This window comes from Cyphellophora attinorum (genome assembly GCF_001299255.1).
Source record: "Cyphellophora attinorum strain CBS 131958 chromosome Unknown Contig27, whole genome shotgun sequence".
Classification (NCBI taxonomy): Eukaryota; Fungi; Ascomycota; class Eurotiomycetes; order Chaetothyriales; family Cyphellophoraceae; genus Cyphellophora; species Cyphellophora attinorum.
Window position 1 is genome coordinate 295,643 of NW_017253255.1, and position 23,163 is coordinate 318,805.

General features: G+C 54.0%; 9 protein-coding genes across 9 annotated transcripts; 3 read left to right on the forward strand and 6 right to left on the reverse strand.

The window, feature by feature from the left end:
* Positions 1-67: 67 nt before the first annotated feature.
* Positions 68-844, forward strand: AB675_6072 (C-8 sterol isomerase erg2; the record flags this gene model as incomplete). Its single annotated transcript, XM_018146336.1, has 2 exons — positions 68-340; positions 455-844. 2 exons carry the CDS (start codon positions 68-70, stop codon positions 842-844), a joined length of 663 nt encoding a protein of 220 aa, XP_017996913.1.
* A 386-nt stretch (positions 845-1,230) lies between these two features.
* AB675_6073 (Regulatory protein ADR1) lies at positions 1,231-4,257 on the reverse strand (the record flags this gene model as incomplete). The annotated part of the gene is made up of 3 exons (XM_018146337.1): positions 1,231-3,008; positions 3,061-4,084; positions 4,156-4,257. 3 exons carry the CDS (start codon positions 4,255-4,257, stop codon positions 1,231-1,233), a joined length of 2,904 nt encoding a protein of 967 aa, XP_017996863.1.
* Positions 4,258-5,108: 851 nt separating this feature from the next.
* On the forward strand, positions 5,109-6,447 carry AB675_6074 (uncharacterized protein; the record flags this gene model as incomplete). The annotated part of the gene is made up of 2 exons (XM_018146338.1): positions 5,109-5,433; positions 5,483-6,447. 2 exons carry the CDS (start codon positions 5,109-5,111, stop codon positions 6,445-6,447), a joined length of 1,290 nt encoding a protein of 429 aa, XP_017996896.1.
* A 4,437-nt stretch (positions 6,448-10,884) lies between these two features.
* Positions 10,885-12,030, reverse strand: AB675_6077 (uncharacterized protein; the record flags this gene model as incomplete). Its single annotated transcript, XM_018146339.1, has 1 exon — positions 10,885-12,030. One exon carries the CDS (start codon positions 12,028-12,030, stop codon positions 10,885-10,887), a length of 1,146 nt encoding a protein of 381 aa, XP_017996926.1.
* Positions 12,031-13,269: 1,239 nt separating this feature from the next.
* Positions 13,270-13,902, forward strand: AB675_6078 (uncharacterized protein; the record flags this gene model as incomplete). Its single annotated transcript, XM_018146340.1, has 4 exons — positions 13,270-13,304; positions 13,356-13,536; positions 13,590-13,712; positions 13,759-13,902. The coding sequence occupies 4 exons, from the start codon at positions 13,270-13,272 to the stop codon at positions 13,900-13,902; spliced, it is 483 nt and encodes a 160-aa protein (XP_017996964.1).
* Positions 13,903-14,309: 407 nt separating this feature from the next.
* AB675_6079 (COP9 signalosome complex subunit 6) lies at positions 14,310-15,592 on the reverse strand (the record flags this gene model as incomplete). Its single annotated transcript, XM_018146341.1, has 2 exons — positions 14,310-15,280; positions 15,328-15,592. The coding sequence occupies 2 exons, from the start codon at positions 15,590-15,592 to the stop codon at positions 14,310-14,312; spliced, it is 1,236 nt and encodes a 411-aa protein (XP_017996911.1).
* Positions 15,593-16,090: 498 nt separating this feature from the next.
* On the reverse strand, positions 16,091-17,669 carry AB675_6080 (Ammonium transporter 3 member 1; the record flags this gene model as incomplete). Its single annotated transcript, XM_018146343.1, has 4 exons — positions 16,091-16,570; positions 16,678-17,313; positions 17,385-17,454; positions 17,512-17,669. 4 exons carry the CDS (start codon positions 17,667-17,669, stop codon positions 16,091-16,093), a joined length of 1,344 nt encoding a protein of 447 aa, XP_017996901.1.
* A 1,025-nt stretch (positions 17,670-18,694) lies between these two features.
* AB675_6081 (Carbonyl [NADPH] 3) lies at positions 18,695-19,558 on the reverse strand (the record flags this gene model as incomplete). The annotated part of the gene is made up of 1 exon (XM_018146344.1): positions 18,695-19,558. One exon carries the CDS (start codon positions 19,556-19,558, stop codon positions 18,695-18,697), a length of 864 nt encoding a protein of 287 aa, XP_017996955.1.
* Positions 19,559-19,906: 348 nt separating this feature from the next.
* On the reverse strand, positions 19,907-21,812 carry AB675_6082 (putative transporter; the record flags this gene model as incomplete). The annotated part of the gene is made up of 3 exons (XM_018146345.1): positions 19,907-20,395; positions 20,514-20,670; positions 20,722-21,812. The coding sequence occupies 3 exons, from the start codon at positions 21,810-21,812 to the stop codon at positions 19,907-19,909; spliced, it is 1,737 nt and encodes a 578-aa protein (XP_017996973.1).
* Between the last annotated feature and the right edge of the window lie 1,351 nt (positions 21,813-23,163).

Genomic DNA, 23,163 nt, shown 5'->3' on the forward strand with positions numbered 1-23,163 from the left:
CTATAGACCTGCCAAACTGTCCTTGTGTTAGTAGAGACCTCCAGAGCAGCAGCACACGATATCGAAAATGTCCGCTGGGCAGGCGTTCTCCCCATGGGTCCTCTTCCTCGCCCTCTTGATACCCTTACTCTACACCCTCGACAAGAACAACCACCGAAACTTCGTCTTTGAGCCAGCCAAGCTACAGGAGATCTCCCGTTCCGCGATCGCACAGTATGGTAACGACACGGAGCCCTTGATGCGGCGAATTCACCAAGATCTGCGCGCGGAATATGGCAATGCGATCGTGGAGGACTACTCGAAGGCGGACTGGATGTGGAATAACGCCGGCGGTGCCATGGTAAGTCGGTAACCTTCACTACCTTTCACTTCGGATGCTTGCTTTCCTTCCTCGAAGTCATGTCTCCTACTTTGCACTCCCGCCGCTCCAACCACTTCTCACTCTCCCCAACAGGGAATGATGGTAATCCTCCACGCCTCCATCTCCGAATACCTAATCTTCTTCGGCACCCCGCTCCAAACCGAGGGCCACACCGGCGTCCACATGGCGGACGACTACTTCACCATCCTAGTCGGCGAAGAGCACTTCGCCTACTCCGGTGACCTCACCCCCACCGTCTTCGGTCCCGGCGACCAGAACTGGATGAAGCGCGGGACAGTGGCACAGTATACGATGCCGAATGGATGTTTTGCGCTCGAGTTGGCGCAGGGGTGGATTCCGGCTATGCTGCCGTTTGGGTTTGCGGATACGTTTAGCAGCACGTTGGATTTGGGGAATTTGTGGAAGACGGTCGTCTATACGGGGTGGCATATGGGGCGGCAGGCGGCGAGGTTGAAGTTTTGAGGCTGGGAGGGGATTCGTGTTTGAGAGATTGGTAATGGTGCCCGTTCTACTTCATCCAGATGTACACTTTCAGCCAAGACTGTGACCTGCTGGTCTGTACAGTATAGGATACTTGAGGTATCAAAAGTACCGATTTTGATTCGTGGCTTCTGTTCGCATACAACGTAGGCGTAGCTCATTATCTTCTACTCGACTGTAAGGCTGTCTTTCCCGGAACGCCCTCCCCGCTACCCGTAATAGAAGCTCTTTTGAACATTTCAGAATGACGCTCGACCGAAATCCTTCCCATCAGCCCTGTGAACAACTCAAGCCAAGTGTGCGCTACCAGCAGCAGCTAATCCCTCGAGAGCCTTCTCCGCAAGCACAGACAGGGCGATCCATCCACTCTATGAAGGATCCGAGCTGTGCACAGCCAAATCCGCCTCCAGCAGATCAGCATAGATCTCGAGCGCACCTCCGATCATGTCCACAATAGCCCAGCTAGTATTGCCCTTGAACGTCTTGCTCCACGTCCGCAACACACTGACACTCAACCGCTTCAATCGATCCTTGTCGTCGAGCAGTTCCTTGACCTTGTCAGTCACAGCTTGTGCTGCTGTTGCCTGTTTCGCTAGCTGCGCAGCACCTTCTGTGTCGTCAGCTTTGGTCGCATCGGGTTTAGGGACTTTTGGTGGCTCGAGTTGTGCATCCACGCCCTTGTTCTCCTTGTTTTCTGCCGCAACAGTGTTGGTTGAGGCTTTGACGTTGCCGGTTGCTGGATCACTCTCCTCAAGCAAGCTACGCACCCACAAGAGTAGCTTTCGCTCGTGGTCGCTGAGCGGAGAACCGCTGCTGGTCGTGATGCGAGACAGCGCAGCGAGCCATTTTGACAGTAGGAAAGCGCATTCCAAGCTGCAGATGCTGTGCTGTATCGACCAGAAGAATGTTTGCGTCCTGGCGACAAAGTCAATGCCAAGCCGCACCGGTATACTCAACGCGTGAGCCGAGTGAAGAAGCGCCGGCGTCAAGCGTGGGTCACGTTGCAGGTCTGGAGTGTTGCGAAGGGCATGGGCAATTTGTACGCTGTCGCGAGTCTCCAAGTGCCGAAGCGGTCCCATATGGATATGCAGCCGAATGTATGCTAGACCCAGCAGGGCCGTTGATGTGAATGCGACGGGCCCATTGGGGTTCTGCGGATCGAGCGAAGACTCCGGAGCACGCTTCCACCCTTGCTTCCATGCAGACAAGGCACGTTCGAGCACAGTAATGTCTTCGGATCGCAGCATCGAGCCTGCCGAGCCAGGCCAACTCATAGACAGCTGGCGGGCGAAGAATATCTGCTGAATGAGCGCATGAACCAGTACATAATTTCCCAGTGGCGACACTGCGAAGCCAGGATCTTGAGGAGGTTTCGAGAATAGTCTATTGAAGGCAAGCTGAAATGGCATTGGAGGTGCCTTGTTTGCAGCGTGTAGCTCCCTCCACTGGTCTGCCGTTGTGGCTTTCCATTCAGCAGCTGGATCTGGTAAATTGAGCTTGACTTCGGCGTTCAGTATAAGTGGTGGAATATCCCATGTGATGGAATGTAGGTTGAAGAAGCAATACACTATCAGTTTTGTCCGTTTGTCGCCTTCGATCCTGATCCACCGCTCCCAGGTCAGATCAGTGGCTGGAAGCTGATCGTTGGTGCTGGTCAGACCACTGTCGCGTACTAGACGGGCAAGCGTAGACTGAAATGCGAGTGCTTCTTTCAATAGCTCTTGATGTCGTTCCCAGGTGGCAAATGCAGTGAGTAACAATAATGCCTGTATCGAATCCATATACTCCTTGCTGTCGGTGGGTACTGCTTCTTCGGGAGGCTGAAATGTGAACGGGCTGCCAGAGTGCATTGAAGGTGACTGTGCCAAGGAGCTCGTTCGTGGTCTGAACGACTGCGTCTGTGCCGATCCATCGCGACGTTTAATCTGTTCGGTAACAACCGCTTTGGCGGCGTAGAAGAGCTCGATACCGCGACTGTTCTCGAAGCGATATTGAGCTCCTACCGCAGCTAGCGCCAGTACCAGCTCAGGTGCACTGGCAGCGACCGACAGTGTAGGTACGTGAATGAACGGTAGGTGCTCGTGGAATCCGTTGATATAGCCAGCAAGATATCGTGATAAAGAATGACGAGACGGAGGAATAAAGCCTGAATATCTTGTCAGCTAGTCACGGGGTTGGATAGCATGTGGGTGGGCTACCCTTGGGCATAATGCTATCAAAAGCAGCCAGCTTGGTAGCAAAGACCTGCCTGTCTGCGTCCGACACATCCCATGTCGTTGGTCTATTTCTCATAGGATTTTCTTCGACTGCACTTCGGGGTGGCTCAGCGGGCCTCGTATCGGGTGTTCTCGCTTCTGGCTGCAGGGAAGGCAGTCGGGAACCGAACCGTGAAAAGGTGCTGACTTCTTCTCGGGGCGGGACCAGACCACCTTCAACCTGAGCTTCAGTAGGGGCTTGCATTGAGCGCGGAATGAGAAGCTGCTCAGCCTTCAGCTCGGGGGAGAGGTTGTCGATCTGGTCGCCGAACATGTTAGTATGCCAATCTGAAGACAGCCCAACGCTGTCGAGGAAGTGGGTGAAGTCTTGCATTGGGTCACCAATATCCGAATTCTCGAACAGGTTTGCACTGCCGTAGCCCTCCGTAAGGATGCGTGGTTGATAGTCCGCCGCAGCGGCTTCGCTCACGCCAGGCAGGATTTGTTGTAGAGCAGCCTCTTCCTGGCTGACAGGCGGTAGTTCGTACTGGCCTTGAGCTCCAGAAGCGACATGACTTGCAGCATGTGATAGTAGATTAAGGTCATAGCCCCATGATGGATCCAGAGACGGTGCGCCCATCATAGCTGCCTGCTGCGAGGGCATACTGCCATGAGGGCCCATGAGCTGAGGGTCTAGCATATCCATCATGGCTCGACTCTCGTTGACTTGCGGAGATGGGAGTGGCTGTTGGCCTTGCTGCATGGGCGAGACATCCATCCCCTCAACACCGTTGGTGGGACTGCCTTGCGACACGATGCTCGAGCGGTGCTGAGATGCATTGTGTGCTTGCGAATTTGTGATGTGCCTGTGATGGCCTTTTCGGCTCGAGTGTTTGTCTTCCTCGCCTGGGTGGACGAGTCGCTCATGGCGTACGAGAAGGTCGCTTCGAGCAAAGGTCTTGCCACAGAGGTCGCATACGAAAGGCTTCTCTTTGGTGTGTGTACGAATATGGCGTTGGAGGTGCTCCTGCGACAACATTAGCATTGAATTGGAGTCACCGGCGCTGACTGCCGAGGGAGATGAGGAGCTCTACTCACTAGTCGTGCGAAGAGGCGTTGACAGTGAGGACATGGTAGCGTCTTTGTCTTGTTGCCTTGTTGTTTGCGCTTGACGCGGCCTGCGGGTGCTGGCGTCTCCATGTTTTGAGGCTTCTTCTTGACTCGAGGGGAGCCTGGGGATTGTTTGGGTGAGGGGAGTGAGGAGGAGGAAATTGGAGAGAAAGAACCTCGATTGCAACGAGCGGGGTTGAATGCTGGGGCTGGGGAAATAGAAGATGATGCACGGTCAAATGCCGGCGGTACACCGATCGGCAATTTTCCTTTCGTGGTCAGCAACAACACTGTGCGATGAAAAAGGGATGGGAACAAGTTGTATCGATGAAGAGAATAGCTCAGCTCAGACGCGACGAAGAGCTGTCGCTCAGATCGAGCTTGCCAAGCGGCAATGGCCGAGTCCAGTATCACGTGATGAGCTCGAATATCATCATGTGATCTGGTTTCGATCCCGCTGCAATCACGGGGTCGTTCATGCCATACATTTCAACGACGCACATGTAGTGGTCTTGCCTTCATTTCTCAAGTTGGTTGGTTCCGATGGTATACTGCCGTTATGAGGCTACTGTGACAACAACTTGACTTACTGAGCGGAACTGCGTATTGTTAGAGTGAGATTTGCTGAAGTGTAAATACAGAAGCCTTGTGGTCATAGCGATTGTCGTATCCGGGTTGCACATACTGCAGGTTGCGAGAAGATAGGAATTGGAGGAGAATATTGGACTGGCACAGCGATATATATATTGTCCAGTACTGATACTGACACTCCAAAAATATGTCTACGCCACAGATCCAATCGACGTCGTGAGGGGAGAGTTCAGCTCCACCCGGAGCAATCTGGAACATGATAATGATGTATATAGAAAATTATCTTAACGGCAGCTATTGCTGATACCGGATATTGCACGAGATATTCTCAGCAGCATAAGGCCATCACCATGTCGGACCTCAAATTGCCAGATTCCAACTCCACCGTTCGCGTACATTTGATTGATAGCACAACTTGCTTGACCATCAAGGCAGAAAGCTTCATTCGTCCAGTCCAATACGGCCACGAACTAATCAACTGCACCGATGTCGCGTTCCTGATTGAGAACGAGAAAACCGGCAAGCGGGTGCTCTTCGACTCCGGATGTCGCAAAGACTACTGGAACCTCCCTCCTGTAATCCAGAAGAGGTTGGGCGACGTAATCCCAGGCCTGAAGGTCGACAAGGACGTCAGCGAGATCCTGCAGGAGAAGGGTGTCGAGCTTGATTCCGTCGGTGAGTGCATTTCTGTAGCTGGTCGACCCGTCTCTGATTCTCGCCGCAGGCTCGATCATCTGGTCGCACTACCATTGGGACCACACCGGCAATGCCTCCCTCTTTCCCAAATCTACCTCCATCACCGTTGGTCCTGGCTTCAAAGCTTCATCCGCCTTGCTGCCTGGCTATCCAGAAGCACCTGACTCACCTGTATCTGCCTCCGACTTCAAAGACCGCGCCGTCAACGAGATCAACTTCAACGACTACGACGCCTCATCTTTCCTCGAGATCGGAGGCTATCGCGCGCATGACTTCTTCGGAGACGGCTCCTTCTACCTTCTGGACACCCCAGGGCACTGCATAGGCCATATGTGCGGACTAGCTCGCGTGACCGGCTCCAACGCACCTCTGGGCAGCACATTTGTCTTCATGGGTGGCGACATTGCACATTTCGCAGGTGTCTTCCGGCCATCTGAAGCCATTCCGCTACCAGACCCAATTCCTGAGGGCGTGCTTGACGAAGCACCTCAGTTCTCCATACCGTGTGAAGCGTGGTACTTCACCGACAAGCACCCAAGGTTCGTGAGCAATGTCCCGGACAACAATCGCCGGGATGACGGGCAGCAGGGCTCGTGGTACAAAGTGAGCACTCATGAGCGCTCCGGCTACACCGAGCCAGACACAGCGCAGGAGTCTGTCGACAAGATGCAGGCTTTTGACGACAGCCCGAACGTCTTAGTGTGCACGGCACACGACCCGACCCTGTTGGACTACCTGCCAACGCTCAACAAGGAGGGTGTGAAGGGAGACGGGCTTAAGGACTTCAAGGAGAAGGGATGGAAGGAGAAGTGTCATTGGGGTTGGCTCAATGAACTTCCTCGAGATGGCAAGCCTGGCAGGCCACCGATTGTCGAGGGATTCTGGCGGGATGGAAAGCCATGGGACCGAAGTGAGCCCCAAACCATAGCACAAGCAGCGATCGCGGCCGGCACTGCCGCCGTCAATGCCGCCAAAGACCTCCTCACGAAATGAACAACCGCTGTGGTCGAGGTTCCACGGCCAGACGAATTAGATACATAGAGATACAGAAGATTGAGTCAACAGATATCTGCAGCAAGATCCAAAATCGAGCCAGATCCAAAATCGAGCCATCCGTCATCGCAAAGTCCGTGCCATGTAAACGGACCTCACTTCCGTAGATTGTCGTAACGATCATCCGTCCAACCACGTTGCACCATGATGCCTAATCTGGCAACTTAACTGCTCAATCTGATCATACGTCGGTGCGAAATGAGACATCTGGATGATCGGGCCATAGCTCGCACACGCTTCTCCCTGGGAGAAGCACTTGGTAAGTGGTGTGATCGCAACACCGGAAGTCTGGGCACACCTACCCCGGCACATCTCATTTGTTCGGGCGCCCGCGGCTGTGAAGGCAAGCTGGGAGCTGAGTGTAGGATATTAACACGCGAGCAGCAAACTTTGCCTGAAATGTGCTCCAAAAAGCACACAAATTCATGTCAAACTTCAAGGGAGGATGGCCGTACGTCTTACATCACCCGTAGCTTGAAGACCTTTACTAAGACCTACCTGCAGGAGTGGTTAAGGCGCTGTGTTTAGGTCTTTTTTCCATCGAAAGCAAGATTTGGACGTAAAACCGCAGTGGGAAACCTCGTGGGTTCGAGTATGTCAACACTGATCAAGGAACAAGTCGATCCGGGTCTGACTTTCTCAATAGATCCCACTCCTCTCATCAGAGCAATGTTCTTTTTGCTTTTGCAAGCTGTGTTGATGGAGAGGGACGCCATTCGAGGTCGAGGATTTAAGCAAAGCATCTCCGGTGAGACACGAGAGGGGGCATCAAGACGACCGCAAATTTTTCGTATACGAGGAAGGCGCGACTGTAGTTGCGATATTCATGTTCATGCCTACTCCTTGCCTATGGAATGCTTTTCTTTTTGCCCACCATCGCTATGCATCGCTGCTGCAATTACCCCTTCCTCTGAACAGGATGCAGAACTCCTGGGAATCTGGGGCAGCCATGCTCCCTTGCCCGCCTTTCGACATAGCAGGCGGCACGGCCTGGTTACCCAAAGCAGATCTCCAATCCCCGGCCTGTCAAAAAACTCTAGGCTGTCGTGTGGCTGAACGCCCCTAGCCCCTACATCAAGCCACCTAACTCTATCCCCGCCAGGCAACGCACAATACTGGACGTTCGCATTTGTCAATCTCAGCACAATCCTGTTTACGTAGAGACAGATTCATCTGCGCAGTTCGGAACTGCATTGCTGGCTGCCGCGTGAACCGCTGACACGACTCAAGGGATGATGTGATCGTGTACAGAGAGGCCGCCGTTTGAGAATAGTTTGCCACCCGCCACCGTCAGGCAGACGTAGAAACCGTATGCGTTGGTGGCTTTCAGCTGACCGACTGTGCTCTTCGAAAACGGCGGGCTGTGTCCCGAATGATGACGGCCATACTGTCTCACACACCACACCCAGACTGCCAATCCGGTAGCTGGCGACTTTGAGCGGACGTGATCCATCGGTCGCTCAGGGCAAGCACCGTCAACACAACAAGAGAACTTGGCACTCAACCTCCCAGTGGCCCAGCCGGTATAACGAATCTGCAGAAAGCGAAGCCGAAGTCAAGCAACGGCGGCTTGCATGCGAAAAAGAGCGGTCACCGAGGAGGGCGCCATGATCGTGAGTCATATGGCCAAAATGATGCTGATGCTGATGCTGATACTGATACAAATGTCGTGTTGCGAGAAGCAAATCGTTAAGCAGTCGTATTTCGCGTCGTACTCTTCGTCGGCGCATCCTTACTTTTTGCTGATACTCAACAACCGCGAAATCCGCTGCTTTGTCTTGCTGTCCACAGGTGACCGATCGCCGCTGTTCTGGCGCGAGTCCTGAGAGCTGGCGTTGCTGCTTGTCTCCGATGGCGTACGACCACGCTTCTCGCTGAGCCTAAGGATGTCTTCCAACCGGACGTCCGATGATTGCAGTGTTGTAGTGTTGGACGGGTCCATGATCTCCGTGAACTTGCCGGCAGCCATTGTGGAGGGTTGTAGTAAGCAAGTTTGGTGGCACGTTAACTGGTCGCGTGCTTCGAAGAGTAAGTGTAGTAGCGAACGAAACGGGTTGATAGCGAGAGACTAATACGGCAACGATGGTGGTTTGCAGCAACAGAGACTGTCGAGTTGAGGGAGGAGACAGCAGAGACATCCCATGCCATTCTATATTACTATCACCTCCCACCTACCATACTCGCCAAGGGGTGGCTTTGCAACACGCGACCACATTGCGTTTTTTGCTTGTCTCAATTCCACCGTAGAGTTCGCTTCGAGGCATCTTGCGTTGGGGTTGGTTGGTCAAGAAGCCGCCTTCGTCAGGTGTGGGCCAAGGGTCTGCACGAGGGCCCCTGCGATCAGCATGACCACCCGCAATTAAGTGAGATCGCTGACCCACAAGAATAGCTAATAGCGCCTCCTGAGCGGCTTCCAGGCCCCAAGCGTACCTTTTAGGGGGGCCAGTGGCGTCCATACCACGTCCCATTTAGGCGGCAGTTCGCAGGAATACGCGAAGGCAATGCTGCAGAATGCAACGGTTTGAAGGTGATTTATCGGAGCAGTTCTGGTCGTGCAGTCATTGCATGAGCGCATGGAGACCAGTAAATGATGATGAGTACGCGATGAGCAACGTCACGAGGCTCATGACTGTGTACGCTCGTCGATGATTGTAAGCGAGACCCTGCTGATGACTGTCTAGGTATCTGGCAGGTGAGAGACCCTGTGAGAGTACAAGCAGCAAGTCTTGCCTGCAATTGCACCGAAGCAAGCAGTACCGAGAAGTGCTCGACTTTCGGAGCTTGTGGGGCCTAGCAAGGCCCCGAAGTTGCGCTATTGCACTAGTACACCGTTCTCGAACGTGTGCGGCAGTTCAATATTGTCAAGATTTTCATGTCTAGTCAGGGACTTCCATACTGGCTATATGCATGTTTGAGATTGTGCATTCGTTGGGCTACACTATGTCGTCGTAGCAGTCCGCGGACTAGCAACGTAGCGGAGGAGCTCGCGAGCGAAGCAGACGGAAGCTTCGCCGACTCATAAACATCCATCCCTTCGCCGTCTCATAACCATCCACCCGCATATAGCTGTACTGATGGTCGTCGTGAAAAGTCCCCCGGAGTTGCTGCAAGTCCTGTGACGGGGATTCCTCTGGGACTGACCGAGCAGAATGCGTGGCGATCGTCGTAATGGCTGGACGATCAACACTCTGTTGTGAGACTCAAGTACGGGCTGAGTCTCCATTCCGCTCCTTGGGATACTCGTCCATGGTTTTCTAATTGATACTCGTTGGTAGGCTGGACGATTCTGCACGCACCCATCGGAGACCGACTGACGTGCTCCTCATGTATGGCTCGTGTGGCATTTTTGGCCAGCGTTCTCCGCAGGAGGGTGGTTCGGTTGAAGAATTCGCGCTGAGCTAATGCGTCTGATCATCCCTCCATCTTAACATCAGAGGTATCGCCGTTCATCTCAACGCCTTTCGCCGCCGAAATCCACAGCACGTTGTTGCATCTGCTGCACGTCAGTGTTGTCATTCACCTGAGAGGACTTTGAACCTACCTGATGAGCACTGATCCCAGTGTGCCTGTGTTTTTCCGGTTGATATACTCCTCCGTCCCAGACAGCTGAATGTTCATGTACGAGTCCACGCTCATCAGTCGGCCCTTATATTCTGTCTGACCCCATTTCAGGCGGATGATCACGTCTTCGTTGATCAAGGATTGCAGCAGCGGCCGCGGGTTGACGGGTGCGAACTGCGACGAATTAGCTTGGCCAATATCTAGGGTCGGAAATACATACACTCATGGTAGCACCCTTCCACCGCAAGTCTCGGGAGGTGCTCGAACTCTGTGCGCCGCGATCAACGACAGCGATGGTTTGTCAAAAGAACTGTAGAGCAAAGGCTGCGCGAACAGCGAGTCCCCAAGTTCAAGATCTTGGCAATGCCATATTTTAGGGTTAGGGGAACAATGCGTTCAGGCTTTTCGCGTCACAAGTTCGCCTACAATCCACAAGCAAAGGTGTCTCACGGCCACATGGAGTATTCGAAATCATCTTATTATTGCACATCTACTAGATAGACAGCCAGTCCCTCGCCGGCCTTACTCTCAGCACCAATTGCCTCAGAGAGGTCCAGCCTCCCGGAGAGGACGATTGGTCGACACTGCTGCCAAGACAGCTTTTTGGTTATCCCTTGCCGTGCATGCATAGCTTTGGGCGGATCGTGGGTATCAATGAAATATGAGAAAAGCACGTTGAAGTCGTGAAGATCGCTGCAAGATGTAATGGAATGCCGACTTGGAAACGCCATCGCTTTTGGGTGGGATGAAATGGTGAGATGCGGGTAGTCATGGTGGAGACCCACACCCGAGAAGGCCGTGTCGGTGATGAGGATGTCATGCTGCAATGGGATCTGCCGTTCCAGGTCGTTGATCTCGGTTCTTGCGACCGAAAAGCTTCAAGAGCTTCCTCCGACTGCCGTCAGCAACTCCCAAGGCCGGACTTGATGGCACGCTTCTTGCGAAAGCGAAGCTCGTGCCAGGTCGTTCGGGTGGGAGAGATCTCAGCGGTGACTCGTTGTCGTCTTCATCAGCCGCATCGTGAAGCTGTGCAGAGCTCTTCTTCCTCGAGAAGCCCTTTAGCATCCTCGCCAACGGTGCGGTCTTGGGGCCGCTGTCGTTGTTAACAAGGTCGTCAGGTAGTGGCGGCAGCTTTTTGTTGAGTTCGGCTTGGGAGAAGCGATTGGACGATCTTGACGTATCTGGTGAGGAAAGTTTCACCAGCGAGGCGTTCGACTTATTTACTTCGGAGAACTTCGAGCTGGGTGACGGGTCGCGAGAGTCTTTGACAAAGCGTAGCGTTTTCTCGCCCGGGGCGGATGCTGCTGACTTGCGCTGGTTCCTAGCGCTTGGCTGTGATGCAGGGCGCTGCTGGGAATACGTCGAGGGCTGAGGATCGGTGTGTGACTTGCCGCGTTGTTGAAGAGGCTTTTGCTGCTGTTGCTGCTGCTGTTGATTCCACTCGTAATAGCGAAGAAGGCTGCTGTTCTGTGTCTTGGAGCTGGAGAAGCGCTTCGCTTGCTCGCCTGGTGTGATGCCGGCCGATGTAAGCGGAGTCGAATAGTCGGTCGCAGTCCCGAGTGTATCCCGACGAGAGCCTTCTGATGGCGTCCTCGAGTCCTCAGCATATTGCGGTTGTGGTGGCTTGATCGCCTGCCGCTGTTGAACAGGCGCCGAAGCCTTACGTGCTGTTGGAGCATTGGTCGCACGGGCTGCGGACGGTGGTGCGACAGGATCTGGTCCGTCAGAATGCGGTACGTCCGCGAGTGCGAGTGCGCAGAGCCGCTTCAACTCGCCCTCTTCTTGTTCGGTAAACTGCTGCCGTGTGATTATGGGCGATTTTGGTATGAAGTGCGGATCATCAGGTTCTCCAAGGTATTTCCTTTGGCTTCTAGGTACTGTCTCTAGGGTCAAGTGTTTCTTATTCTTTGACGAAGTCGTGGTAGCTGTCGTCGAGCTTCGTGTATAGTATTCGAACGTCATCTTTGCTGGAGCAATCCCGATGTCGCAATCCGTCGCTTGATAAGAAAACTGGCTGTCAGCTACCGCGCATAGTGGTGCATATGACTTCAGGACGGCGTGGCTGAGTTGTCGCTGTAGCAGACGGGAGTCAAGGGCAACGCGTCCAGGCGCGGTCGCGAAGATGGTCACTTGAAGGTATAACAGTGAATGAAGTGCGCAAGGAAAGATTTGGGTGAAGATTGGTAACTTGTCGCCCTCGCATCTAGATGTCAAGTTGTACAAGGTACCACTGGCAGGTAGCGATAGATTGTTTCAGTCAAAGGCTGACAGGACTCAGGTCGAGCTGTCAGTGGACCGCCTCCCAGTGACCCGGTAGGCCACCCGCACTGTAATACGGGCTTGAGCTGACGAGACTGGTCCATCAGCAGGCCGGTGCAAAAGGTGGCGTGCCTAAGGGTTCGCCAACATCAGCCAACAGTGTGGGCAACAAGCGAAGAAAGCTTGAAGAAACAAAAGCAAGGGACTGTCCGCGAACCCGTGCCGTAAGGAGGCTTCTGTGCTGCCAGTGATTTGGCGGTGGAAATTAAAACAGAAATTGCAGGGACATTCTAGCGAGAGGAAATCGAGTTCGGGATTCGGGAACTTCTGAAATCAGAACGCAAGAGTCCGGGGGATAAGACAAGATGGTGGGTGACACATCTTGTGCCGATCGACTCAAGCAAGATGACCGTGTAACCTTCTTATCATCTGCTGTTAACGTGAGCATGATGGTGATGAGTGAGAAGATTCGGTGCTCGTACCAAAATTGCTTAAATAAGCTCAAGGAGCGAGTTTCGGATTTCTGGGCCAAGGCGTTGTGCAGCGCGCAGCCACAATGCCACACTACGCCGGTCTCTCCCGATGGCTGAAGGAACAATCTGCTATTGATGTCGCGTCTCAGCGAAGCAATCCGGCCACGAGGGCTCAAAGACCTCTCTGACCTGCTCAGAGCGAAACATGAGAGCTGCCATACGAGTCGAAGGCCGACTGTAAAGTCCTCAGCGATGGATTCAGTGCCAAACCTGAAGAGCCGGTGGTCAAGCCCAGCCCTGAGCAGCGTGTCCACCTGGGCATTTTTGATCCCCGTGAGGCGTCGAGTGTGGGGTTCAGGTTTGCCTTATTTTATTTTCTTGAGTCAGTGCCAGTGTACCAAACGCCTATGACAGCATCGTAGCGATTGAGTGCTGGCACTAGATCAAGAGTACGGCCAGACGCTACACCATGCTCGCCCTCACGCTGACCGCAGAACTGAACGGGTGAACCTTCATCAAACACCCCCCTCCAATCCACAGAACTGATTCGACCAGCATTACCGACTTGCGGCCAGCAGACACCGCAGACAGCCCATACTACTACACATTCAAAGTCCAATGCACATCATGTCGAGAGACACATGCAAATTGGGTTGGTGTGAATCGTCATGAGATGAATGAGCAATCAGGCTCCAGAGGTGAAGCCAACTTCGTCTGGAAATGCAAAAATTGTAAGGTAGGATCCCAGCATCATGTGTCATCTCAGGCCGTGAGCTTGACGACCAGCAGCGAGAATCGCACGCGACAATCAAGACCGGCCCAGCCGCCTATGAGCACTCCGAGCCGCCCAAGACCACGAAGCTCATCGAGATCGACTGCAGAGGACTAGAGTTTACTGAGTTCAAGCCGGATGTAGGTCGACGTTTCCGGAAACACGAAGAAGTCTGACGGTGTGCAGGGAGAATGGCTTGCGAAAGGCATCGATTCGGGCTCGAAGTTTGAAGCTATCGATCTCAGTGAAGGCGAATGGTTCGACTACGACGAGAAGGCTGGCGATGAGGTCAGTGTCAAGGAGATCAAATGGGCTATCGTGAGAGCATAGATGCGTGGGTCAGGCATCTCAGGTTCGAGATCTTGGGGGGGCGGCACTTCTAGAAATTTCACGGTAGGTGCAGGTCCCCAATCAGTTCTGGTTTCAAATTAAGATGATTGGGACGGGCCAGCGTGTGCAGTGAAGGACAATAGGAGGGGACGTGGGCTCAAAACCACTGGCGTATTGGATGCCTACGGATTGAAGCTGTGTATATTCCGCCATGTGACTACCTGATCTAATGCATGCCTCACGTGGGCTTCACTCATCAGTATCCGTTCGCCGGAAAACGCCATCGCTATGCCGCTATGCAGTCATCCCACTTCGTCACTTTTCGTTCCATGTCTACGCTGCTCGCGCCCCCATGCGATTGCCCCGGCGGCACTCAAATGCGATGCAGCTGCCGTGCCCTGGGTCAACTAACGCACACTCATGGGATCGTGTAACATGTCGTCCATGAATGACCCACTCTGGCCCTTGTTGCGCTTGCTGGTTGCACGCCCGCTCTCCACGACCTGGAAGGTCCGTCCGAGCTCCTGGAGACCCTGGACGTCCTTGGTGAGGGAGTTGAGGAGTTGTGATAGGAGGACGTCGTTGCGTTGGGCACTACGGGCGTCCTGCTGAGCGCTGTTGGCGGTCTCGGTAGTGGTCTCAGTGGAAGTCGAAGATGGTGTGAGGAGAGATAAGGTGGTGAGGAGAGATTGCAGGTTGCGGAGGTGCGGGAGGGAGTCTGGTGAGGGTGATTCTGGCGTGATCGGGAGGGTGGGGTCGGAGAGGTAAGAGGGCGGCAGATCGCGGACGAAGGTGTTGAGTAGTGAGAGGCGCGATTGCAGCATCTTGACGCTGTTTAGGCGGGTAGTGAGTGTGGCGATTTGGTCTTGTTCTTCTGATGTGAGAGCGGATTGTAGAGTGGATTGGGAAGTGGGTTTTGTTGCGGTATCGCTGCGGGTGGCACGTTTCTTGCCTTTCTTGTCTTCTGCGGCGGGGTCTGATTTGGAGGCGCTCGTGGCATCGGTGATGGAAGCTGCGCTTCCGGCGCCTTTGGAGACGAAGTTGATGGCGATCATCTCGGCTTCGTCCGTTTCGACCGTGAATGGAATGGTGCGGAACAAGAGACCTGAACTGTCATCGCCGTCGACTTGCATGGAGCTCTCGTCTTTGGCATTTTCTGACTCCTGGATGCTCTCGTAGACTGTCAGAGGCAGGGTCCGATCTGTTGAGCTTGACTGTTGGAATGCGGTTGGGTGGATGGCGAGGAATACAGCCGAGTCATTGTAGACTGATGTGATGTGTCGCTGGAAAGGTACGAGTTCGGGAAGAGGACCGCTCTCGGGTGCTAGGGCGAACCAGCCGACGACATCGAGAGCAGGCGCCTTATGTACGTCGCGATCTCATCATAAGTCAGCATCGTTGCCGGCACGTCATAGGGTATCTTACATTGTGTCACTCTTGTATCGAGCCATTCGCCGTCGAAGCCAGCGTTGTCCGGAGCAAGCGCAGCAGCAAAGGCATGTTCGACGGTGATCTCGCGACCACGCTGTTGGCCAAGCAGGACTCCCACGACTGGCTGCTTGTCTCCTCGTACTCGACTTCGTGTGATCTGATCGGATGCTGTGAGGAGAACGAGAGGATGGAGGGCGACTGTCACTCCGGAGTCGGATGGCTTTGATGACAGCAGCGGATTGTCTGGCGTCTGCTCCATGGCGTTCATGAGGAGCAGAAGACTGCGTATCGGTGTCTAGAGGGGGTTCGTTGTGGCGGTCAGGTTGGAGAGAAAGCAAGAAATATATATGTTTGCTCGACGCGACTGCGGGGAATAAGGCAACAAGGCTGCCAGGTGCAGGTTCACGTAGTCGCACTGTCCATCGGTTCGTCTTTCTGCGAGTGCCCTGGGCAGCACTTGCTCTGTGGCACATGAATCCTCAAGCAGTCACCAAGCGAAGCAATTTTGACCCGACACCTGATCATCGGTCACTTCGTTTTGATCACGTCGTATCAGTCCCACGAGGCACGGCTGGGTCCAGTGTTGGCCGAAATGGGTATCCGCAAGTTGTTTATACTATACACAAGGTCCGACAGTGGTGTTCTATAGGGACGACCTACACCACCTGCTACGACTCTCTGGATAGGCCCTGGCGTCAAACCATTTCTTCGATCTAGTTCAAGTACGACTGTGTCAACTGTAGAAGAAGGCGTCTCCTCATTCCGACTTTCCAATCTTATCCTCGTCGCCACTGCCATTACTACGGCTGGAGCTGGCGACGCCTCCCTCTGGGTCGTGACCTTGCAGTACACCTGGGTTTGGCTGACCATACTTCGCGTCATAGTCGTGCTTTCCGTCGTGGAAGAAAGCATATGGGATCTCGCCGTGGATTGCCTCATCACCAATGAGTAGAGTGTCTTCGTCATATCTCAACGGCACTCGCAGCACATACTTGATGAACAAGCAGATGGCACTGGTCCAGAAGCCATTCCAGCCGATGATGAAGAGAAATCCAACGATCTGGACCCAAACCTGACGACCGTTGCCATCGATTGCGCCACCCGGAGCAGCTAGGGCAAATGCTTGAACACCTTCGCTGGTAGCGAAAAGGCCTGTCAAGAAGCCACCGACTATGCCGCCAACGAGATGCGTATGGAAGTCGCCCAACACGTCGTCACAGAACTCCAAGAAGAACCTCTGCTTGCCCAAAACATTCATCGAGATCCACGGGATGGACCCCGAGCAAAAGCCAATGATGATTGCGCCCCAGCCTGCCACGAACCCAGCCGCAGGGTGATAGCTACCAGGCCTGTGATGATGCCTTGAATGGCCCCGATCACGGAAGGTCTCTTGAAAAAGATGACATCCATCAGGATCCAGACAAGCATGCTCATCGCTGTGCAAATGTTTGTGTTGAGCACTGCAGCCCCAGCATCAGGCGATGCCGTGTATGGATCACCACCGTTGAAGCCATTCCATCCCAGCCAGAGCAGTCCGACACCGACCAATGCAAGCAGCATGTTGTTGGGATGGAAGTCATTCCTATCGCGTGGGTGGCGAGGACCGATCCAGTAGGCAAGCGTAAACCCAGCCATACCGGACGACACATGGATGACATATCCGCCAGAGTAGTCGAGACAGCCCATGTTGAAAAGAAACCCACCGCCCCAAATACTGTACGCGCCGACGGTGTACGACAGTGTGATCCAGAGCGGACAGAATATAGCCCATGCCAGGAAATTCATTCGCGCCAGCGCGGCTCCAGCTATGAGCACCACAGTGATTGCGGCGAAGACGAACTGGAAATAAACCATGGTCGACATGCCATAGGCTGCCTCTTCATTGGCTGAGGGTAAGGTGGCGTGCGAAAGCTCATAGTCCATCGCGACGGCCGGTCCTGGTACTCCGACGAACGGCAGCATGTATTCACCGAATGCGGCCTTGTATGCATACAAACCCAAACCTGGTCCCCTGTCAGTATGTTTCTTCACCTCAGTCACGAGACACTCACGATCAGAGTGGAGGCGAATGCATACAGCACCATAAAGGCACTGTTGATCGCCCACTTCTTCTTCACCAGACTGCGATGATTGTCAGTATTTAATGCGCACTATCGATTGGAAGGCACGAGAGCTTACCCAGCATACATGACCATCAGACCAGGCAGCGACTGCAGGCCAACCAGAGTCGCAGCCGTGAGCTGCCAGGCATTGTCTCCGTTATTCAACCATTCCGGCGCAACAAGATCGCTGCCATTCCAGCGAGGCTGAAGCGTTCGAGCTTCGAGAGGACCCATCGTGGTCGTCACTGTTCGGGGATGGTAGTCTGCAGGTGCTCAGAGGACAGCAGTGACTGCAAGAAGAGAAGCTACGTGCGGCCACGAGATATTGGGATGTGGGATCATCGATCAATTTAATTGAGTCGCTCCTCGGTGCACGGGATTCCTCGCGCACGTTCCTCGAAGCACTTTAACTTCCCACGAGATCTCTAGAGCATTTGCTAATTCGAGGTTGTCACATCCTACCAGAACAGACACTCGGCTGATATCGATACGACTCCGTATGGGACGACGACAAATCATTGTTGTTCTTGACTCGACATCGACATTGATATGCCGCCATCCTTCGCTTCTGTGCCGCGTCACGAATGAGCTATGGCTTTTCGACACTCGTCGCAGTGTACAAGGCGATATTATGATTGGACGACGCCGAACTCATATCGCTCAACATGTGTGGTGAAAGGCTATCCTTCGCGAGGCAGCCAGGACCGTTGACAAAAGTCTAGCGCTTGACCAATGAGAGCTCGCAGCGTTATCAAGCAAGCGAAGCATTCAGTAGCTCGGGCTTTCTCGGCGGCCAAGCTTCACCAAGATACTGGGGCCGATTGCTTGTACAAGCTTGTAAAGGGAGCCGCGCACGCCAATCTGCTCACACTCTCGTCAGACCCGAATCCCAGCAAGCGATGATCGGCGTTCATGGATTCTATCGACATCTGCAAGATTATCTGTTTGCTAGGCACGTGCCGTACACGACAAGTCTCTACCTAGGTACTAATCTGGAGTGTACGGAGCGCCACAACTACAACTCCCGCAAGAAGCACACGACTTACAAGAGAGCAAATTTGCCGGCGTAAGTGTCGTGGCCATGCTCCAGTCGTTCTCGGCGCCTGTCTTGTCAGAGCCATGACTAAGTAAGCTTGCGCTGAAGCTTCTATCACTTCGCCGGGAGCTTACGGTACCTGCAGCATGCGCGTCCGAAGTGAAGAAAGATTTCGGATGGGCTCAATGAACCCCCTTTTCCCAACGTGCTGAGAAGCCCCACATCACCAGCGTTGAACTTTTCCGTGGCCACTGTCGTTGACACCATCGTTTGACCAATACTCGCCCGTAACACCGTCGATGTCCTCAATGGCCAATCGCACCGGAATCCTTGCGCCGTGCTCGACGCTCTTCGACGGCTGGCCAACAATCTTGCCCATGTCGGTGTCGACCCATCCAGGACAGCAACAGTTGATCAAGAGCCCAGTTTCTTGATATTCCTTGGCCAGTACATTCGTCAACGCGTTCACACACGCCTTGCTGACCTGGTAGCTGATGTTGCCACTTCCAAAGTCGCTATCACCCAGCTTCTGCTCCTTGTACAGCTTCAGATACTCGTCCGCCAAGGCATCGACGTCCTGGACCGTCTGGACAGAACGAAAACGCTCTTGCAGCGCCTTCCCATGTATCCCAAGCTTCGAGCCAGTGCTGCTGACGTTCACGATCCGCGCACTCGAGTTATCCTTCATGTTTCCTGCATCGAGAAATAGCTGACACATGTCCCGCACACCACGATAATTGACGTCGATAGTCTTCTCCGCACTCTCGTACGTCTCGTCACGGTTCAGATTGATGCCTGCATTGTTGATCAAGATCTCCACACCATTGCCGCCGCCACCTTCTGCTCGATCCTCCTTGACAATCAGACGCAGGAAGTCCTTGATGCCTGGTTTATCCGAGATGTCCAGCTTCGCGAAGCGCACTTCGTTGTCGTATTGCGTGGGTATTTCCTGCTTCTGGCCAGCGCGAGAGGTGGCGTATATGACGAGGGCGCCTTTCGGGTGTTTGGTCTGGGCGAGGGCGGCGACGATGCCGGCGCCGATGCCCCGGTTCGAGCCTGTGACTACGGCTATGACTTTGCGGGCCATGGTGTTTGGTGCACTTGCTGATTGTCCGTCTGCTCAGTAGGTCCCGGGCATTTGCATTGCGTGTTGACACAGAGTACGCTGCAACGAGCGTCTTGTGTCCTCATAGCACAAAGTTCGTGGCGTCAAAATGCACGGATCACGAACTCCGAGTGGTGACATCAGTACATATGTGAAGAGGATTTACTTTCACGCAGAAGACTACGAACGATAATTCCAACGCCAGGCTCTGTTTGTGAATTACCTCTCGCTTCGTATTCCTCGCATGTCTTCAACGAATCAACGGGCGTCGCCCCCCAGAGCTACAAATCTGCCAAGCCTTGACGCACTGCACCGCAAACAAATCGACGCTCAGACCTGCTCGACCTGCTTCTCCTGCGCGCCATCAGCGACACTCCCATTCTTAGACTTGATCCCTCCCTGTCGCCCAATAGTGCTCCTCCTCCCACTCTTCCCCAACCTCGCCCTCCTCCCCTTCTCCAGCTCCTGTGCAAACTTGCTCCGCATTCGAATCGTCGGGCCCTTCCAGTAAATCACATACACCGGAATGATGATAAGGAAACCCAAACAGGATAGTATCACACTCGGATACACCAAATGCCGATCCTCCCCACCAATATTCTCATAAAACGGGTGCGCGTACAATGCAGCGATACCGGCCAAGAAGTCGCGAGCGAGATCGTTGCCGCCGGTCGCGGAGGCGGCGTAGACGCCGTAGGCGGCGATCATGTAGTCGATGGAGGATTTGTAGACGGCGTAGTTGGCGATGCCGATTATGGCGGCGGAGATGAGGGGTGCGATCCAGTGGGATTGTGGGGGTGGGAGGGAGGTCCATGCGAACTATGGAGGTATTAGTCAGGCATGCTCGAAAAACTGGTAGAGCAGATCCGCAGAGGTGATGGAAGGCAATCGAAGGGGTGGTACACTGGATCTGGAAGATGATGGAGGGAATGCATACCATCATCAAGCCAATTGGCAGCAACGGAACCAAGAAAAGCAGCCACCAGAGGCGGCTCTCTGGAGACAGGCGGTCGGGGTCGATCTTGCGGGTCTTGTTGTGGTGCCAAATGACGGGCAGGTAGGTGAAGTAGGAGATTATGTAGCCTATTATCGATCTGGACGAGGTGAGCTGATGGTTTCACTGGGGTGGGAGCTAGCGAACTTACGATAGAAAGCACAAGCCGATCTGCCATGTTTTGAAATCGTATTGCTCAAAGACAGGCGTGAAGGCTTCGAGGAAGATGAAGACCAGCATATCAGCGAAACCGGACAGTAGACTCAGAAAGAGAACGATCGGCTCAGTGAAGAACATGAGCCAGGGACGCCACCAGATCTTGCCGATCTCTCGCATGCTGAAGCGCTCCTTGAAGGTCTTGAGCTCGTTCGGACCGTAGAAGTTCGCGTTGGGGTCATGCTTCCGGCGTTTCTTGGCCTCACGGTCAAGGAGGATTGTGCTGCGGGTTTCGGGGACTAGGAAGAAGTGCAGAAGCTGTACGACACCGCCCATGATCATGAGCGTCCAGAAGATCCATTGCCAGTCAGCGTATTGGCCGACGAAACCGCCGATGACGGCCCCGATGGGTGCTCCACCGACTGAGCTTAGGATGACGAAGGCGACGGCGTATTGGAAGCCGGTGTCCTCGGGCTCGTAGAGATCGGCAATGACACCCAACGTTACTGACCCGCCAGAGGTGGACAAGCCACCGAGCGCTCTCGCCACCAGGACTGATCCGAAATTCGGCGCCAAAGCAGTAGGAAGCTGCCAGATGTTGACCAGGAAGAGCGAGAGTTGCTGAGTAGGCCATCTTCCCAATTCCTCGGACCAGGGTGCCCAGAGTTCGCATCCGAAAGCGTAAGCCACTAGGAAGATGAATTGACCCAGCCGAGCTTTCGTTGTAGATACGCCGAATTCCTCGGAAATGCCCTCGACTGCGAAGCCGTACATACTAGCATTGGAGTTCATGGACGTCTGTATGAAGAGGATCAGGACGAAGATGGACCATTTCCGCCAGGTAGGAAGGGAGTATCCAAGCTTGTCCCAGGCGTCGTCTTCGGTGAGCTCGCGCTTGCCGTCGGCGCGGACTGGCGAGGAGGCGTCCAGACCAGTGGCCGTCAGATCTTGCCCATCAACTCCGAGAAGGGATTGCTTCTTGCCAGGAGCTTCATCGAGGGACTTTTCGCGAAAGTCGCTGCCTTCAACGCGGTGTTGTGAGTCGCTATCCGCCGCGATCGTTGACGACCGGGTTGACCCTACCATTGTGAAAGTCTTATGGGCAGGCGTGTCGGTAGTAGGGAAGACGTAGGATTGACAAACTTTGATCACGTTGCTGCATGCAAGCCAGAGGCTGCCTAGATGAAGCTGTGTAGAAAAAGAGAGAAACTGTGGATGCAATACCCTCAAGCACCACTTTGTATGAATACAACCCCATGCATCAGGCCATGCGACCACGAGTCTCAGCAACGCACGATGACTTCATGGCGCAAGGAGTTCTCCTTCTGCGCACTGACACTTCTGCGGGGTGGGGGATCGAAGCGCAGGCCATACTTGGTATGGGCATAGAGACTGGGGATATCAGACGGCATCGCTCAGGGGCGGAAAGCCTGGCCACATTTAAAACGGCGTGTAAATGGCTGACATACGAAGCAGAGGCGTGGTCTGCGGAACACAGAGGTGCGAAAGATCTCGATGATCTGTGTGATCGAAGAAGACCAAGCCGGGACAAGAAACGGGACACTTACAAGCAACTTTGGCGAATGTGGCTTGTCGAGAGGTAAGCAAAAGCGAAGGATTGGCTCAATAGGTTGCACAAGCAATGCTTGATTGCGATTGTCGTCAAGGTTGCTGGGCGGTCTTTCGAGCAATGTCTCCTTCACAAATTGACTCGAGACTTCACCCATGACACAGGGAAGAACTTCGAGCGGCAGAGTAAAGGTCCGGACACTGTTTCCAGCATTCGCCGCTGTGCACCATGAGACGACGTTATTGCATGAGGGTGGAAAGTGGAAAACCGACAAGCTGAAAGACCAAAATTCCGTTGCTGGTGCTTGGCGATGTCTTGGTAGTTTGAGGGGAAGAGCCACTGAACCAGGGCAATCCGGTTGTCTCGCGACTATGACGTCGTATGCAATTGTGATCTCGATGCATCAGTCCATGAGCGTCGTGAGGGCAGGCCAAGCGCGTAGAGCTGCTCTAGATTTAGAAAGGGCGCTTCATGATGGTTGTATGGCGAGGTTGTCGTGGTCTGTGAGCCTGCGCGAGCTTCCCTGCAAGTCGAGCCAAGCTCGCCTTCTGGTCAACGCCAACCATCCGTATGCGGCATGTTAACCGATGCAGCTCAGCGTACGACTTCGCGAGGTGGTAGCAGCCACGACTCGGGCCTTTTGAGATCATGCAGGCCCTTTGAGACTCGTGAGACCTGTATCATGCGACACACTGCTACGCTCGTTGTATCTGCCGCTCCAATCATTGATCATAGAAATTGCAGCGGAATACCATCGGAGCAATCCAAGTCCCACCGTCTGAAGACGACGTCGTGACAGGTAAGACACAAGCAGAGTTGCCGACGCTCGCAGAATGGAGGAGGACGGTCAGGCGCGAATCAACATGG